The 19105-nt window shown below is 38.2% G+C and overlaps 2 protein-coding genes across 2 annotated transcripts in view; one reads left to right on the forward strand and one right to left on the reverse strand.

Annotated features, from left to right (window-relative positions):
- The first annotated feature begins 1127 nt into the window (after positions 1-1127).
- C15H10orf53 (chromosome 15 C10orf53 homolog) lies at positions 1128-9115 on the forward strand. Its single transcript, XM_032231528.1, has 3 exons — positions 1128-1221; positions 8742-8861; positions 8989-9115. The coding sequence occupies exons 1-3, from the start codon at positions 1128-1130 to the stop codon at positions 9051-9053; spliced, it is 279 nt and encodes a 92-aa protein (XP_032087419.1). The 3' UTR covers positions 9054-9115.
- Positions 9116-10752: 1637 nt separating this feature from the next.
- The window catches only part of OGDHL (oxoglutarate dehydrogenase like), a 75665-nt gene continuing 67312 nt past the window's right edge, over positions 10753-19105 (reverse strand). Inside the window, exons 21-22 of the mRNA XM_032231520.1 lie at positions 12305-12459; positions 10753-11863 (exon numbers count right to left, since the gene is read on the reverse strand). Of these exons, the coding sequence (XP_032087411.1) occupies positions 11740-11863; positions 12305-12459 (279 nt within the window). The 3' untranslated portion in view covers positions 10753-11739. The remainder of the gene's footprint in view (positions 11864-12304; positions 12460-19105) is intronic.

The following is a 19105-nucleotide window of genomic DNA, read 5'->3' on the forward strand; positions in this document are numbered from 1 at the left end:
AGGTGAAGATCTCACCTGGAGGGAGCAAGAGAGTCCAGAGGGCAGAACCAACAGGAGGAAAGACCAGAAGTGGATTGCCAGAGTTCAACAACAAAGGGACTGGTTTCTTTTTGTTTAAATGAATGGGATCCCTTCTCTCCCAAAATAAGAGTGGGAATGGAAGCCAAGAGGTTCGCAAAACCAATGCTTCCCTTTTCATCCTCTGCAAGTCCTTCAAATTTGGTTAACTTGCCATCAAATTTCCTATTGGATCTGGGGCCAGGGACTGATGCAATTTACTTCCTTCCAGATGGCTCAAAATGCTGGAGTAGAAGAGCAAATAAAATGTCCCTCTCTTCCTCAGTTCCAACCTCACGTCTTTCATGTGGTCTCAGCTGTGTGCCTGTAGCCAATTTGGAGAGAGAATGGGGGGGTCCCAATCCTGGGATACTTGCCTAACCTTCTCGGTCTTGGCAATTAACCTAAGCCTCAAGGGACTGCAGAGAGCCTCCCTCTTGCAGTTGAAGAGGAACCATAAGATCCCTAGATGAAATTAGACTCCAATAAGATGGGCAGCCAATAAATTTGATAAATAAAAATTTGTAGAGGTCCATTCAGTCCTATGAAGCTTCAGGAGTCACGTTATTGTGTTTGACTATAATGCTGAGCTACAGTTCAGAGAATAGAATAGACTGGCTGAATTCACAACAGGCTCTCATCTAAAAGCCAAATTATAGTATAATGAATCCAACCGGGGTGTTTTTAGTACCCACATCATTAGGAAAATGACTAGTTGGAGTGTATGACAAAAGGCTACACATCTTCACCAAGTCATCAAAATCCCACCAATGTGCCTGTTTGAAGTTCTGCAGAATCTCTCTTTGCTCTCTCTTTCTCTCACTCTCCCTCCCTCCTTTCCCTCCCTCCCTCTCTCTCTCTGCCTGCAAATGAAGCACCACAGAATTGAGCACCAACAGTTTTTTTTCCCTTTGTGACACTGTGTCCCCAAGGAAACAACAAGCTTTGCCATGGCTACTGTGGGTGATGTCAAAGCCACCAGAGCTTCCTAGGCAGCAGAGGACGTGTTTCAGCTCCACCCTCCATTTGCTTCCTCATTCCTTGGAAGTCTTCTTATAGCTAGCCCAGCAATGCCAAAGAATGCTCTGGTGACCCTCAAATATGGGCCTTATCGAAGCTGTGGAGTGGTGGAGCACAGGACTTTTCGCCTGGAGGGCATGCAAGGTGCGTGACACCCAAAGGGTTCTTGCTGAGAGAAGAATGGTGTATGGAGATTCTCAGTCATACAAGTCATGGTTGCCCCAAAGTTGCTTGACTTCCTTTGTTTTTCCTTGAAGACATTTCGCTTCTCATCCATTCTTCATCAATAATGGCAGGATGGTGGTGCAGGCAGGGGGAGTGGGGTGGAAAAATTAGTTCTGGCAGGTTGGAAGAAGGGGAACAAGAAGTCAATGCCTGGAGGGAAGAGGTCTGCATGGAAGCTGTCTTTGTGGGTGGCAGAGGCAGGCCACATGTGGCCCCCTAACCCACCCTACAATTTACAGTTCTCCATCATTTTGAGTTCCACTACTGAAATGTAACAAAATCGCTGGGTTTTGGCTGCATGGTGTTTGCTCATTTTGTGATGTTTGAGGTACTTTAGGAACCTCATCCTTCATCCCTGCCATCCCCCCAAAAAGAACAAAAATGGGCTGTCAGATTTCAGTTCTGTCCCACTACAGATGACCTCCTGTGGGCCTTCAGAAGCTAAAGAGTTAGCTTCACCTTTCATGCATTGCCTAGTCCAAGCTGAATAAACCATCTGACTAATAAATCTATCCTTTCCACAGACATCTGAAAATGGTCAATTTTTGGGTGAATTCTCAGGTGAACATCTTGGCTTCTACACTAACCTGACATTGGTTAAACATGCCAATTTCTGTTTGTAATAAGTGAATGAAAATTCACTTAAGTTAAAGGACTTCTAATTCTTTACTTGCTTGCTTCTTTCACTGGATGGAAAAAATGGATGGAAACTAACCAAGGAGAGAACAACCAACCTAGAACTAAGGAGAAATTTCCTGGCAATGATAACAATTACCCAGTGGAAACAGAAGTTGCCTTCAGAAGTTGTGGGTGCTCCATCACTGCAGGGTTTTAAGAAGTGATTGGACAGCCACTTGTCTGAAATAATATAGGGTCTCCTGGTCAAGCAGGGGAGTGGACTGGAAGACCTCCAAGATCCCTTCCAACTCTGTTATTCTGTTATGTTCTATGTTCTTCCAACATTTTTTTTCCTACTGAGAGAAATGCTTTCCCCTGAACTAAACCCAATAAATTAAGAAAGAAATGTGCATGGAATTCTTTTCTTTTCTGATGGAAAATAACTGTGGTGGTAGTTGTTACTAAAGTTTTTGCTTCTTTTTGGGGGAGACTTTATACTGTTTTCTGCTCTCTGTTCTGTTTGATAAGAAGATGAACACTTCAGAAAAGCTTACAACTTTTTGCTGTCTGTGAGAACAAGAAAGTCATTTTCTTTCTGAATTACAAACAATCTGAGCATCTTGCATGTCATTTTGGTGTGCTTTGTGAATGCTTTTAATACTGAACAGAAGGCAGTTGTTATCAACACAAAATATGCAAATTTCTATTTGTATCTTCCACAAAACACCTGTGTCGAACAATGGGGCAGCCTAGGTGAAAATCCCCAAACAAACATGTGTTCAAGAGGGTCTTATTTACTGGGTTCAGCAAGAGTTAGTCCTAGATGAGTGGGTTTAACCTCAAAGGTGTTGCTAGCAAAGAAAATAATTGCTCTGTGGGATCACGAGAGGAAAGTTCATTTTAACTATTCTTCTTTTCATACAACCTACTTCAACCTACTTGGCTGAACCTACAAAGCTAAACAGGGTTGAAACTAGTTAAAAGATAGAAGGGAAATCACCATGAATTACTCACATTGTAGACTGAGATTGGGACACTTTCCAGAAATTAATGTAGAAGATATAAATGCTTCCACGTCATTATCAAGGAAGCTACATGGATGACATGTCCATGAAGTCAGACTAGAAGACCTCTGAGGTCCCTTTCAGCCCTGTGATTTTATGTTCTAAGTCATTTTTGACTTGATTTAAGGAAGACTTCATAATCCTTCTTGCTGATGCACATTGAAAACAAATTACCTATTATGCTGAAGACTGTGGACCTTGTTCACTCCTCAAAGCCAAAACCAAAGCCAACACTTACCACCCATTTCCTCACTTCACTTATAAGGAAAAGTCCTTGCCTTTTCTTATAATAACCACAGTTTTTACACAATTTGTATCTGCTTAGTTTTATTCCCAAGGAACCCATAACATGAATAGAATGGGATGGGATGACTTGGGATAGAATGGAATGGAACAGAACGGAACAGGAATTGGAACAGAATAGGAATTGGAATAGAAAAAGAACAGAACAGAACAACAGAACCTTGTAGATCTTCTAGTCCAACCCCCTGACTAGGCAGGAGACTATACATTTCAGACAAATGGTTGTCCAACATCTTCTTAAAAACTTCCAGTGTTGCAGAATTCACAACTTCTGGAGGCAAGTTGTTTCACTGGTGAACTGTTCTGTCAGGAAATTTCTGCTTAGAGTTCTAAGTTGCTTCTCTCCTTGATTAGTTTTCACCCATTGCTTCTTATCTTGGCTTTAGAGAATAGCTTGACCCTCTTGCCTTTCCTGCAGCCCCTCAAATACTGGAATACCTGCTATCATGTCACCCACAGTCCTTCTTTTCATAAGACTATGAAAAGTCTTATGAAAGACTTCTTTTCATAAGACATACCCAGTTCCAGCAACCGTTCTTTATATGTTTACCCTCTTAATCAACTTTGTTGCTCTTCTGGGAAGTGAACGGTTAGGATGAGGAAACTGTTACCCTAGAAGGAGTTCAATTCTTTCTCAGCTCTTTCCTCATTATTTGTAAGGCACCCACAACTTTTGTGGTTTTATACTGTATCCTGGTTACAGTAAGGATGCTTACTGCCTAACGCAGCTTCATTTGTCCTGCAAAAGAAATTGGAAATTCAATTAATGTTCCTACTGGATGATCTAATTTTAGTAATAACAGAAAACTTAATTGGCAGGTAGGCAAAGGTTCATGGTTATGTTAGTTGGCTGCATGTTCACGTATTCTCAGCTCATAAGATAATTTTTAGGGACAGAATTGCCCACAGTATTTTCTGTAACCAGGATAGTGAAACCAGATTCCCTGCAGTAGCATAGAAATTACATATGTTAATATACATGTCCAAATGCAAAATGATATGATTTACATACAAATATAAGATAATAAGAGAGCTGATAGAAGCTCAGCTCCAGGAATCTTATAGACTTTTGATCTTCTTTATTTTGGGGAGTAAAGTCAAAGTTTGGGTTTTTTTATATAAAACATTAGGGAAATTTATGGATTTTTTTTTGTAATGCTTGATGTATACATAAATGGGCCTATAGGGTAGATGTAAAATCGGAACAAGAATACCAGCCCATGCCCAACCTGAAATGTTATCAAGGAATATATATAAACTGATGTATGTACATGTGTACGTGTATGTGTATGTGTCTACACACACACAAAAACACACACGCACACACATACACAAACACACAAAAGCAAGAGGACATGAGTCCTGTCCTATCCGTAAAAGCCAGCTGGCTGACTTTAGGCCAGTCACTCTCTCTCTCTACCAACTTACCTCACAGGATTGTTGTTGTGGGCAAAACAGGAGGAGGGAGGTGTGTTGGATAACTACAATCAAGGGGGAAAAAATCAATATTTTAAATGGAAGCTGAGAAAAGAATCATCCTTTGGATTTTGAAGCAATTAGGAGAGCATTGGATCAGTCACATTAGATTTTGTCAGATCTGATGAGCCCTGGAGAACTGAGAATTTTCTGATTAAAGAAAATTTCCCTTAAATTTCCCAAAGGTGAACTTATCAGGAATGTGCCTTAAATTTTAGGCTTTATTTTTGCAAGAACTTCCTGGCCAAAATTCAAATTCATTCTAACAGCATAAATACAGTTAAAATTCAATGTTATTGAAAAGTATAATATATATAATATAAAATTGTTACTGGCATCCAAAGACAAATGCCATATCTGCTCGGGCCTTATTTAATCATTTTTATGAATTTTAAAAAATTAAATCACCAACTAGCTGGAACTTTCTGGTTGACGCTAAAACATTCACAATTTGATTCGATCCATACAGATCAATTCCTAATATTTTTAGAAAGGATTTTGATGACTGCCTTGTTGCTGGTCCTTAGTTCACACAGAAGTCCTAATAGACTTTTCACAAATCTCAAATAGCATTAGGAATGTAATAGGCTTCAATTATAATTTGACCTGATTGTCATCAATGCCAATCCAAGGGTGGTGGTGGTGGTGTTATAATTTAGTATACTATATATATCTTCTTGTTGTTGTTATTGTTATTGTTATTTTGGGGGAAGCAGAATAGAAAAATGTCACCAGACAGGGAGAAGTGGCAGCACCGGGGGGGGGGGGGGGGAGTTTATTTTTTGCATTCTGCTGATTGCACAGGCCCATTAAGTCTCTCCAGAAAGCACTAAGCACATCTTAGGCACTTCTCCCAGTCTAGTGAAACCTTTGCCCAAACTTCAAGAGCCTCATTAACTGGACTTCTTGCTGGTGGAATTTGCTGTCATTCATCAAGAAGCTAAATTAAAATTCAGTCTGAGGACCAGGGGGCAGAGGGAAGCCACAGCTGGCTTGTAGAGAAAAGCTGAAGTGGACCTGCACTGGCAGATAAAAGTTCCCGCAATTGTGAAGTTCTCCAAAGAAGGAAAACATTATGTCTGCCTCTAAAAAAGAGCAAAACCTGTATGCCCACATCCCCCAAAATTAAAGAGAAAATACCATATCCATTCAAAAATGTGAACTGGGAACTTTTACATCAACAATTGGAACACATGGAATTTGAGGATAAGTTTATAAACACGATTAGAGAAATATATACAAATCAAAAAGTCAAAGTAATAATTAATGGTGAATTAACGCAAAGTATAGCAATACAGAAAGGTACAAGACAAGGTTGCCCCCTTGTCCCTGATGGGTAGGATTGCAGTCATAAAGATGAATGTCTACCAAAATTTATTTTTCTGTTTCAGAACATTCCCATTAAATTAGAAAAAGGTTTTTTTTAAAGATTTTAAATCAATTGGTTTCTAAATTTATATGGCAGGGGGAAAAAACAAGAATAAAACTCAAAGCTATGCAAGATACTAAGGAAAAAGGAGGATTTGGCATACCAGATTAGGAACTTTATTATACTGCGGCCACTCTAACATGGTTAAAAGAATGGATAATGTTGAGAAATAAAAGATTAGTCAAATTGGAAGGTCATGACCTCCAAGCAGGATGGCATACCTTCCTGGTATGAAAAGGAATCTGCACATAAATATTTTTAAAAGACGCTACATCAAACACTCCCTGTTATTAGTATGGAACAAAATTAAACATGACCATTATACTGAAATAGCCATTTGGCTATCTACAATGGAAGCATACATACATCCAAATTTAATTAACATGGAAAAAATTGTCACATACAAAGAGTTATTGAACAGACAGGGGAGCTAAAAATTAGACTAGAATTGGCATCACAAGGGGTACAACTAGAATGGTGGTCTTATTTACAGATACAATCAAGGTTTGCACAGGATAGGAAAAAGGAAGGTATTGCCAAAGATTATTCAATATTAGATAAACTTCTGATAGAGACAGAAGACAGGTTAATCAAAGTGCTGTATAGAGTTTTGCTGGAATATAAACTTGAGGAAGAACATGTCAAAGAAACTATGGTCGCCTGGATGAAAAATTTTGGTTATAATGTGGAATTGGCTAAATGGGAAAAACTTTGGAGACTTAAACTAACAATGGCCCCAGCTTATAAAGAAAATCTGTATAAGATGTTCTACAGATGGCATCTTTCTGCAGCATGGTTCTCCAAAATGTTTAAAAATTTGGCCCCAAATTGTTGGAAGTGCAAAAAAAACCCCAAACAAACACCAGGCACTTTTTATCATAGGTGGTGGACATGCAATGAGGCAAAAAGATACTGGAAAATGATACAATCATGGTTGGAACAAATGGTGGGAGATCAAATTTTGTTCAAACCAGAAATTTTTCTCCTAGGCATAAATACTGGAGGGTATAAGAAAGATGTGCTTTATCTAATTATACATATACTAACTGCAGAACGTATAACTTGTGTACAGTATTGGAAAAAAGAAAATACACCACCAGAGTTAAATATACTTAGGAAAATTTTGGCCTGTGAGGAAGCAGATAGGCTCACCCTTGAACTAAAAAATAAAGGGGAATCAGAATATTTTGAAGTCTGGAACAGATTCTATTATTGGTATAAGACAAAGTGACAAGACTGAAACAAACTGTAAATAATGTGATTGGATAGAAGGATAGATAATGTATTAAGTAGGCTACCAGTTACTGGATGAGATTATTTGTATATAATGTAATTGTATGGTCACTTCGCCCTTGTGGTGCTGCACTGTTTTAAATGTAAAAACAATATATATATATATATATATATATATATATATATATATATATATATATATATATATATATATATATATTTTAAAAAGAAATAAATCAATAAATTGGTACGTGCATAAGTGTACCATCATGCCTACCGTCCCTGTCCTACTGTCCCCATTTACTTGTACTCATTCCTTGTTCATGTCCATGTTTATACTTATACCTGTTATCTAGTACATGTTCGACATATTAAATAAATTAAATAAATGTATGTATTGTAGGAACAGAAACCAGAAAGAGAAAAGGCTGGAGTAAAAATTAAGAGTCCTTCTATTAGCAGAAGGCTGAGGAAAGAAAGTCAAGTTAACTCCTGACAATGTCTAAACAAAGGTCTATTTCAGGGAGAGACCCTCAAGGTGCCGCTTTTAAAAAAAATCTGCTTTGTTTGGTTTTGTCTTTGCTGCGTGAACCTGCTTTTAAAATTCTTTGACTAGGCAAAAAAATAAATAAATAAGCAGCTACACAAACCATAGTTCTCTGTAAGGTATGAACTATGAATAAGACAATTTAAAGCCTGTTGAACTTGGCATGGGAGAAACCACGACCAGAATTTCTCTTTTCCAGCTCAGGTAGGAAGCAGTGAGGATTTTCTGACAGTCACACAACTCTCCAATGAAGACACGTTTTGTTGAGTCTTTAATTTAGAAAAAGCAAAGGAATGGGGGAGACTTAAAGGGAGTTGGCCCAGGGTGGGGAAAATAAGGCTCTATTATTGTATTGTCAGACAGTCAGTCAGGTGTCTAGATTGGATTGGGCAGCTTTGTCCACCTATCAAGTCCTTCCAAGGACCCGGGAGAGGCAGATGTGGTTGTGTGATGGAGCTAGAGGCGTCATCGCAGGATGGAAGCTGTTCTGAGTCAAGCTGCCTTTTGCAATTGACTGGTGGTGATTTTGCCAATGCCGATGAAGGTGTTCCAGTGGTGGTGTTCCAGACGTTATTGGGATTGCGCCCAAGGCCCCTATGATTCTGCCTTTGCTTTCTTTGGCCGCAGTTCTGCTTCTGTTTACAGGTCTCTGTCATCACTGTCATTCTTATTAATCTTGCAATTAAATCTTGTGAAATCTTCATGTACTGTGGTTGTCAACAGCTTTGGGAATGAACCCTGTTTTCTGCCTGCTCTACTTTCTCTGCAGCCATGTTAAAAAAAGACGGGCATCAAATTGTTCTCCAGCAAATTCCCGATTGGAATGAAGTGCAGCTGATTGTGAACGGAGAGACCGTCTTCCAGTGCAACATTAATGATTTAGATTTCGGTAAGTGGCCAATGGCTGGAGTACCTCAGAGGGACGCTCTATATACTCATGGCTAAGAAATGATCCATTGATGTGCTATGAATTTCTATCTATTAATCACCATCCCCGCTTGCTCTCTTTCTCTCAGGAGGAGATGGCAAGCTGGACCCTCTTTGCCAAGAAGCCCGAGAAGCAGTCTTAAAAGCCTACTGAAGTTTTGCTGTGCTTTGTTTTTTTAAAAACCCATTTCTCATGAAGGAAGGCAAAAAAAAAGACTCCTTTTCTACCTTGATGCCAAAACAGTATGGTCTCCACTAATCACTTCTCTGTTTTATATCTAATTATTTAGAGCCTTTTTGTCCTTGTGCTTTTCTATGTTCGTCTTGATCTTCTGAAGTGTTCCTCACCTTCTCGAATCACCCACGCCCCTCTGCCCACCCCCTGGCCACAGAGGGAGAGCAATGATCAAAGCTGCATTGCATGGCTTAGTTGTGTGTTGAAGCTTTCCGAGAACCACCTTTCTACTGCATTCCTGCTATATGGAGAGTATAGAGGGATGGGTGGCAAATAAATTCCATAACATATAAATAAAATAAAACAATTGCATCCCTCTCCCTACTTCAAGTACTTAAAAAATTCAAATCACCAGTTTCTCATATCAATCCAAAACGATCGTATTCTCTGTAGCAGCATGGAACTATAGGAAGGGAGACTTCCAGGGCTGAATTGCAAGCATAATAATCACTCCTGACTATGGCAATAAAATTATTTGCTTTATCTCTTTCCGTGATATGTCATTAGCTGTAGCCACGAATTTGATAGAGCCTCTTGTGTTACTACTAGGACTTTGCCAACAATATAAGGTATGCTTTGTATTAATGACAATCTACTCATATCCTGTCCATTTCTTTTGAATTAGCAGAGTTTATGAAAAAGGTTTTTCTTTCTTGTGTGGAATAGGATCACCGAGAATCCGCAGCATATTTCCCTGCTGCTAAATGTGAAGCTATTCATGATCTATGCTTCTCAATCATCCAAGTCATGGTTGTCCCAAAGGTGCTTTTTCCCAGAATGCAAATGGACTTACTTGGGTTTTTTCTTTGAAAACATTTTGTTTCTCATCCAAGAAACTCCTTTATTTCTGAACCAAGCAAGTCCAGTTGCCTTCTGGAAAAAGCAGGTTCAATAGCTCTCTCTCCCAAGGGAGAGTCTTAAAATACACTAGTCCAAGGTTTGACTTTTCCCACTTGAAAGTTTATCCAGGCCCAAGACAGGATCATTTGTGGTTCAAGGAATCACCCATCTGGTCTCTTCTCTGAATTTCCATCAACAGGTGAGGAGGCTCAGCTTTTGTCTCATTTTAGAAGAAAGGCCAACAAATGATACAGAGAACTGAACCAAAAAGCAGCTTAATGGACTCCTAGACTGCCTAGAAAGGTGACTTTTGGGGTGCTGTTTAAACGATTGTGAGTCGACAACTCAGATATTGATATTTCTCCTTCAGAATGCTAAGTATCACAGGAATCCCGAAGAATTCGGAAACTTTTTAAAAATAAAACACGAATAAAGGATTCTTTCTACTAATTTGTAGGTTTTCTTTAAAATGGCCTGAAGGTTCAGAAAAATAACACCCGGCAAACCTATTAACTTTACTGTAGTTATGTTGGTATAAAAAATAAAACTAAATTTGTTCAAAATATGTTCTCTGTGTCGCAATTCTCCCAGGATTAAACTGCAAAGACTTCAGATCAAATCAAACTATAGATGGAATAATAACAACAACAACAACAATAATGGAGGTCAATATTTTGGCGAGCAGGATGCTAGGGATCAATCCATAAAGATGAGATTGTCATAAAACCACAAATAAACCAGACTCTTATATGTTATTATTTACTTTTCATGTCTTGGATACATTTATTTTTAAAGCAGAAGGATCCGACCCACAAACAACAATAGCGGAAAGCCATGCTTTCAAATTTTTGTCTGTATGTTAATTTGACCAGTTCCAGCTACAAGAGCATTTATTACTGAAAGGAAGACAGAAAATATTTCAAGATCCACTGAGATGATCTTTCTTGAGAAATATATGGATTCACTGTTATTTACGCTGCATTCGGCCATTCTCTCTGAAATGCTTTTTAAAGAAAAGCTCTAAATTCTTTGCCATAACTCAACTTTCTATGCGGTTGTGAAGAGTCAACACCAACTTGATGCCACAGAGTCAAATACTGGCAGAATATTTCTGATGCATCCTATTTTATTATTTTTATGATTACCACCATGGTTACATTTTACAATATACAGGGCAACATAACTTTGGCCAGCTTTCTTGGCCCTTTATCAAAAATTCCAAGCTAGGTTGCAAGATGAAGTGTTGATATAGTATGCCAGAATTACTCCACAACCCTATTTTTAATATATCTGCATCTTTTTCATTTACAACCTTTGCCGATTTTGTGAATTCTGATGATGACACACACAGTAAGTGCATGGTTTTCTCTCAGCACAACCCTAAGGAGTAAACTAGGTACCTAAAACAGAATTTTGGCTAAATCTATATCTTGTTTATACCTACAGGAAGTTAACAAAGAAGGAGAGATCACTAGAAACGTTGGCAACTACTGGCCAGTCTAAAAGCAGAAGACATGGGCTACTTCTCTCCGCTAAGAGGTAGCAGTGCTGTAATTCTTAAAGCCAAATTAACAGAATCAGAAGTTACTTCTAACATTTACACCATACATACATCTAGTTTGACATTCTTTTGAAGAAGCTGACTACTTCCCTGCCTAAAAAAATGAAACCCTCAACTAGCTTTCACTCCCTTTTTATTGTGACAGCCTTCCTTCCATAAATACATACATTCTAGATAATGGAGCAAGGGAACTCGTGTCAAGGGTCAAAATGTCTTCCCTTCAAACACCTCCAGGTTGAAGGCTGTATCCAAAAATCTTCGGAGTGAGACGAGATGAGTGTTTTTGTTACCTGTGGCTGGAGCAGCAGCTGGTTCCCGACCAACATACCTTAAGATACAAGAGGAAATAAATGAGAGATTTCTCTGAAGTATGTGTGGATGTAATACTATCTACTAACACTATAATTTCCGTTGAATGGTTGATTATACAAGAGATAACTAGCAAGCCTGAATAGCTGTCTGCTACAGCATCCACATCTCACATGGGCAACTAGAAGTTCAGACAACATTTACCCAGCTCTATGAGCAAAGTGGTCTTCCAAATTTTTCCACTCTATTTTCCAAAAAGCTTTCAGATCCCTATGTATATCAGTGCTCCAAGCAGATTCCCCCTTATGGTCTATTTAGGTTCCAGAGGGTCCACTGATTCTGCTTAGAAGAAATGCAACTTACTGGCTGAACATGCTCCATAAACTGCAAATTTCAGGCTTACTGCCTGATGCTAAATGATTTTCGGGTGATCCCTGATATCCAATGCAAGCATTGTTACCATATAGGTCGAGTATGATTGACGATAGTCCGGAAACGAGGTTTGACATAGTCATAGTAGCCTATGTTCTTATGCTCTTCTTGGCACCAGACAAGTTCGGCTTTAGCATACTTCTCAATTTCCTCTTTTAGCAAATCAAAAGGGAATGGTGAGATCTAGAGGAAAAACATCAAAGAACTCTCTGAAATATAAAGAAGTCACATTCTGCAGCTGCACATCTCATTCCCTAAATGCTTTACTACGGGGTCTCCCATGCACACCAACAGGGAAGCTTGAAGATTTTGTTCGATCTATGAATCAAAGCGAACCAAGCAGTCTGCAGTTCTGCCAGAGATGTGAAGATTACGGTGCAGTTATTTGTTATATCCTTCCAAACCTCCACCTGTTAGGATGGTAAGTGTGAGAACATGCTTGAAAATGCAAATTAAAATAGGAATGTTGGTAACGATTTTTGTTTAAAAACTTGGTAGTTGTTGGATCTCAGATAACTACAGCAGGCTTGTGAGGCATGGAATTCTACAACCTGCTGGAGCACCTCATTGTATAATGTGATTTATGACACAGATTGAGGAGAGGGGGGAAACAGGGGCAAAGTTCAACCGTAACTTACGTGAGGTCAGATCTGACTCCACACAGGTATTGCCAAAATGTTGTTCCTAATAAATGACTGGATTTTTTTTTAAACATGGCTCAAGGCTCATAAGTTAATTAGGACATCTTTCGGAAACCTGACAGCTAGTTGACTACAATCTTGTCTATAGATTTGAGCAATGAATCAGCTTAACTGGAACTTAACATCTGATTCTTCATGCCTGACAGCAGCCCACATGCAAAACAGAATAGGCAGGATCACTTGAAGAAGGCTCCTTGCACTCCAAATGATGAGTAAAGAAATGATCCTGCATCTTGATCGAAGGAGAAATAATACTTTCCCCACACACAAACAACATCAGATTAGTCAACCGTGGGGTTAGTTAGCAGTTTTACTACTTTTATATAGCTGAAGTACAGCTTTTTCTTGTGGGTTTTACATCAGTGCAAATATTTGCAGCTACTTTCATTTGGCATATATTTCTTAAATTTCACTATTATGAAATTACATCACCAAAATTAAACTACTTGGGGTCTCGGTATTCTAAGTGGAAGCTGATTGGTATCATTTGTTTTCAATACCAATGCTCCCTTAATGGAATGAAATTTGTATGGCTTGTCTGATAAATATCAAAATAATAATAATAATAATAATAATAATAATAATAATAATAATAATAATAAACTGTTGATCACATACTCAGCTGCTGTAAAAAAATCGCGCAGACTGACTATAAATTGCGGCACAATTCAGTAGCACAAATGATCCATTGGAATTTGTGCAAAAATTATAATATTAAAACAGCAACAAACTGGTGGGAACATCAGCCTGAAAAAGTCACAGAAAATCAGATGGTCAAGATCTTGTGGGATTTCCGTATACAAACCGACAAAATACTGGCGCATAATACACCAGACATCACACTCGTTGAGAAAAATAAGGTCACAATCATAGACATCGCAATACCAGGTGATAGCAGGGTCGCCGAGAAGGAACATGAAAAAATCGCAAGATACCAGGACTTAAAAATCGAAATTCAACGACTATGGCACAAACCAGCAGTGGTAATTCCAGTGGTAATTGGCACACTGGGTGCTATTCCAAAAGCACTGGAATTACATTTAAAACAGTTAAAAATTGACAAAATCACCATCAGTCAAATGCAAAAAGCCGCACTGCTTGGATCTGCACGCATATTAAGAAAATACGTTACGACGTCCTAGGCCCCTGGGTGGGGCCCGACTAGTAACCAATGCCAAATCCGGTGAAACAACTGGCCGCTGTGATACAATTGTATAATAATAATAATAATAATAGGAACATGAAAAAATTGCAAAATACCAGGACTTAAAAATCGAAATTCAACGACTATGGCACAAACCAGCAGTGGTAATTCCAGTGGTAATTGGCACATTGGGTGCTATTCCAAAAGCACTGGAATTACATTTAAAACAGTTAAAAATTGACAAAATCACCATCAGTCAAATGCAAAAAGCCGCACTGCTTGGATCTGCACGCATATTACAAAAATACGTTATGACGTCCTAGGCCCCTGGGTGGGGCCCGACTAGTAACCAATGCCAAATCCGGCGAAACAACTGGCCGCTGTGATACAATTGTATAATAATAATAATAATTGACAAACACAGTCCGAGTATTCAGCACCGATATTTCAATGCAGTTTGGCATGGAAAAATGCGCCACTGTATCCATAAAAAGAGGCAAAATCACTGCATGTGAGGGAATTGAAATGCCCAATGGCCAACTAATTAAATGCAACGAAAATGAAGCCTACAAATACTTAGGCATTCTGCAGGTGGATAACATCAAGCATGGAGAAGTAAAAACTATTGTCAGGCGAGAGTACACCAACAGAGCTAGGAAAATTTTGAAATCTAAATTGAATGGTGGAAATACAATCAAGGCCATAAATACCTGGGCAATACCAGTTATAAGATACACAGCTGGTATAGTTAATTGGACACAAGCTGATTTGGACATTTTGGACCGAAAAACCAGGAAACTAATGACAATGCACTACAGTTTACATCCATGTGGTGATACTGATAGACTATACCTGCCCCGAAAATCAGGTGGCAGAGGATTATTACAAGTGAAGCAAACAGTTGAAGAAGAAAAACATGCACTGGCTGATTATTTAAACGAAAGTCAAGAACTAATAATAATAATAATCAGCAACAAACTGGTGGAAACATCAGCCTGAAAAAGTCACCGAAAATCAGATGGTCAAGATCTTGTGGGATTTCCGTATACAAACGGACAAAATACTGGCGCATAATACACCAGACATCACACTGGTTGAGAAAAATAAGGTCACAATCATAGACATCACAATACCAGGTGATAGCAGGGTCGCCGAGAAAGAACATGAAAAAATCGCAAAATACCAGGACTTAAAAATCAAAATTCAACGACTATGGCACAAACCAGCAGTGGTAATTCCAGTGGTAATTGGCACACTGGGTGCTATTCAAAAAGCACTGAAATTACATTTAAAACAGTTAAAAATTGACAAAATCACCATCAGTCAAATGCAAAAAGCTGCACTGTTTGGGTCTGCACGCATATTACAAAAATACGTTATGATGTCCTAGGCCCCTGGGTGGGGCCCGACTAGTAACCAATGCCAAATCCGGCAAAACAACTGGCCGCTGTGATACAATTGTATAATAATAATAATAATAATTATTATAATATAATAATTAAAAAAAACAGTACATAGTTCTTGGTTTATGAACTATACATACATTTGCCAGAAGAATTTCAACTGTTATCTTTAGGCCAAGGAGAATTCATAGGCACATCAATTCAAAAGCCCATCTCAATTACATTTTTTTTTAAAAAATCTACAGCATGCAATATTAGATAAATATGAGAACATTCGGACCCTTTACTGTGCCATGCATTACTGGCTAATATCATGAAACCAAAATAAAGCAGAAGAAAGACGTTTTCATTCAAACATCCATTGGCGACACCAGGGCTTTTAACAAAATGCAAATGAAAGAAATGGAGTGAAACAAGTAGAGTCACAATAATGATGCAAATGATCGATATTATTATTAAAACTTTGTGGAGGAAAGATCGCTTTGTAATTTATATGATAAACTAGGTTCCATCATGTACTATTTTAACCTTGGCATCCACTGTCACAATCAGAAAAGCTTTTATTTCAGTACAGAAAAGTGCATTGAAATAAAAGCTGTTTGATTGTGATAGTGGATGCCGAGATTAAAATATTACCTGATGAAATCTATATACAGAATACTACTATTCTTTTTTTCTGGTATTTTTCCTGCCAAACAAAAAATCAAATCAAAGAAAATATTTGTAGTTCAGAGTTAAAATGAGGGTCCTTGGTGCTTTCTGAACTTGGTTGTTTTCTTACAGATGTTTCATGACCCAATTAGGTAACATCATCAGTGCTACGAGGAGGAGGAGGAGGAAAAGGAGGAGGAGGAGAACTGTGGATCCTTGGTGCTCTTTGAGCTTGGTTGTTTTCTTGCAGACATTTCATGATCCAAACTAGGTAGCATTGGTGATGCTATCTACAAGAAAACAACCAAGCTTAGAGAGCACCAAGGACTCCTCACAAAAAAAATTAAAATAAAAACAGTTTGGTGTCAGACTCAGGGGGAGGCAGCAGGTCCCTCACAGCTTGGAGATTTGCCCTCTGAATTGGAGTAGGGGCGGCAGCATGGCAATATGCTGCACAAGAAGCTGACTTCCAGCCAAAGCAAATGAACAGGAATTTGAGGAAGAGATGAAAGACTGGTAAGAAAATTCATCTAATCCACAGCCATAAATCAACCTTGGAAAAGGCAAATAATCTTGAGAGCATAAATAATATTGATGATCAGACCGGAATTTTTTCAGAAAGAAAGAATAGGAAAGTGGAGGGTTGAAACACTACCCCCACCCCCAAAAAGCCATTTGTTTGAAACAATTTGGACAGAAAGGGAGAAAGCAGAGAAGTGACAAACCCACTCAAATACTAACTCTAAATTTTACTTCCAACTTGAAAAGACTGTGTTTCTAAAGGAGTCTAGGAGCGTGAAGATTTATTTCGTCCGAGTGTCTTTTAACTGACATATCTTAAGCAATTCCAATTAATGAGAGATGGAATGCAACAAGGGAGAAAGATCAAGAAAAAAGCACTATCTTCTCACTGACAACTGATAACCTAATCTTACCTGTATGGGAAACTCTAATTAACTAACTGCCATAAATCAGAACTTGGAAAAGCAGGAGGCAAAGAAGAAACATACCCGAGTTTTGGCTGTATGCAAGCTTGTTCCAATTAATATATTTTGAGCAGCTATGACCAATGCAAGGAGAGGAGTGGCAAGGAAAGGAAATAATAACAGAGTCAAGAACTGGGAAATACAAAGGGTTTTTTTCTTCCTTTTTTTCTGCAAAAGATTAAGATGGCTCCAGCTTCTCCTCCAGTTTCACAGTAGTTGAATTAACTAAATTTAAGGTGGACCAGAATCTTGAAATAAGTCTTGTATAACTAACTGCAATTTTGGAACTGGACATTAAGGAAGAAAAAAGACCAAGATGGCTACTGTCACTCTTCCCCACAGCAGCTGAAGTAGATAAATTTAAGGTGGACAAGAACTCTGAAATAAGAACTGTAACTTTGGAACTGGACATCATGGAAAGCTGGGAATTTGAAGAACTACGTGAAATTATAAAAATATGCATAAATCATTAAAATCAAGCCTAAATAGAATTCTGAACCCAGAGAAGCAGGCATTTAAAGAAGAAGGCAAAGAAGAAGGGGGGCAAGATAATGAAGGGGTAGAAACAGAGGGAAACAAAAAGCAGACAAAAGATGTTTGAAGGTTGTTAGTGGCATAAGGAAAATTGAAGTAGGAGATTACACCCCAACAAAGAGAAATATAAAAGAACTTTTTGACGGTGGCTTGGGGAAAATTGAAGAGGGTGGACATGTCAAAATAAAGAAAAGGGAGAAGGCAGGAATAGAGAAGTGGGACAAAAGACTTACTAGGAAAAATTCAGACAACTAGAAATTGTTATATGGGAAAATATAAAGCTAAGATGAGGGGTTTATTCCCAAATATGACAATAAAATGGAGTTGCTAACTGGTTGAATATGATAATGGAAAGATAATTAAATAAAGATTAAAATATATGGAATATGGACAAATATGAAACTGATATGGGAAGATTGTAAAGCACAGGTTTGTGATTCACTTTTATACATGATAATTAAACTGAGTTGCTAATTGATTGAATATGACAATAGAAGGACAATTAAGCATGGGTTAAAATATATGAAACTATATGGCCATATATAGAATTTTTAAGATGATGAACAAAGTGAGATATTTACTACTTGCAATTCTATATAGTAGATTAAGGGAATTGTAATGAATATAGAACAGTAATGATTCTGCCATTCAATTGGGAGGAGGGGGGCCTCGGAGTAATTTATTGGAGGTGCCCATGACAACTGATATTTTACAACTGCTTTCCTGATGCTGGAAGGCCAGAGATCTCAGTACCTCTGGAGGGATGTTTATGATGGCCATGTGGGGTATCTTACTTTAATGTCTAACGAAAGATAGCCATGGGAATATATGTATGTTTATTTGGCTCTCAGGGCAGTTGGTAAAGGAAACATTTTCACACTTGTGTATTGGCCAGGGTCACTATCACTTTAATTCTACTTGCATTGCCTAAGGGGATTCAGATGTTGCTTTACCTTAATGGCTTCCATTCTTCTTAATTAAAGGTTCCTTTTGAAATAATCCGTTTCAAGAGTCTTCACTTCCTTAAATTAGGGGAGGAGCCCTTACAGATTGCCTTTTATAGACAATTAAGGGTAATCTAATCCAAGATATGGAAAAATGGAGAGGGAACATGAAATATGCTTACAACGGGAAACTATTGAGATTTAAAGACAGAATCATAAATTGGGGGCGTGTAAGAATGTATAATTATATAAATATAATGATGAGAATAGCAGGGAATTGTAACCAGGTCTACATCACAGCCAAAATTAGGCTGGGGTGGGGGTGGGGGTGGGGTTAAAAGCACAATGACTATATATGTATACTTTTTTGTTCTATTTTTTTTTAAAGGAGGAAGATATATATTAAAATTAAATCTGTATATTGAAAAGGAATTGTAAATTGTAAATACCATCAGCATAAAATGGA

The sequence above is a fragment of the Thamnophis elegans genome, chromosome 15, assembly GCF_009769535.1.
Source record: "Thamnophis elegans isolate rThaEle1 chromosome 15, rThaEle1.pri, whole genome shotgun sequence".
In the NCBI taxonomy this organism is placed as follows: domain Eukaryota; kingdom Metazoa; phylum Chordata; class Lepidosauria; order Squamata; family Colubridae; genus Thamnophis; species Thamnophis elegans.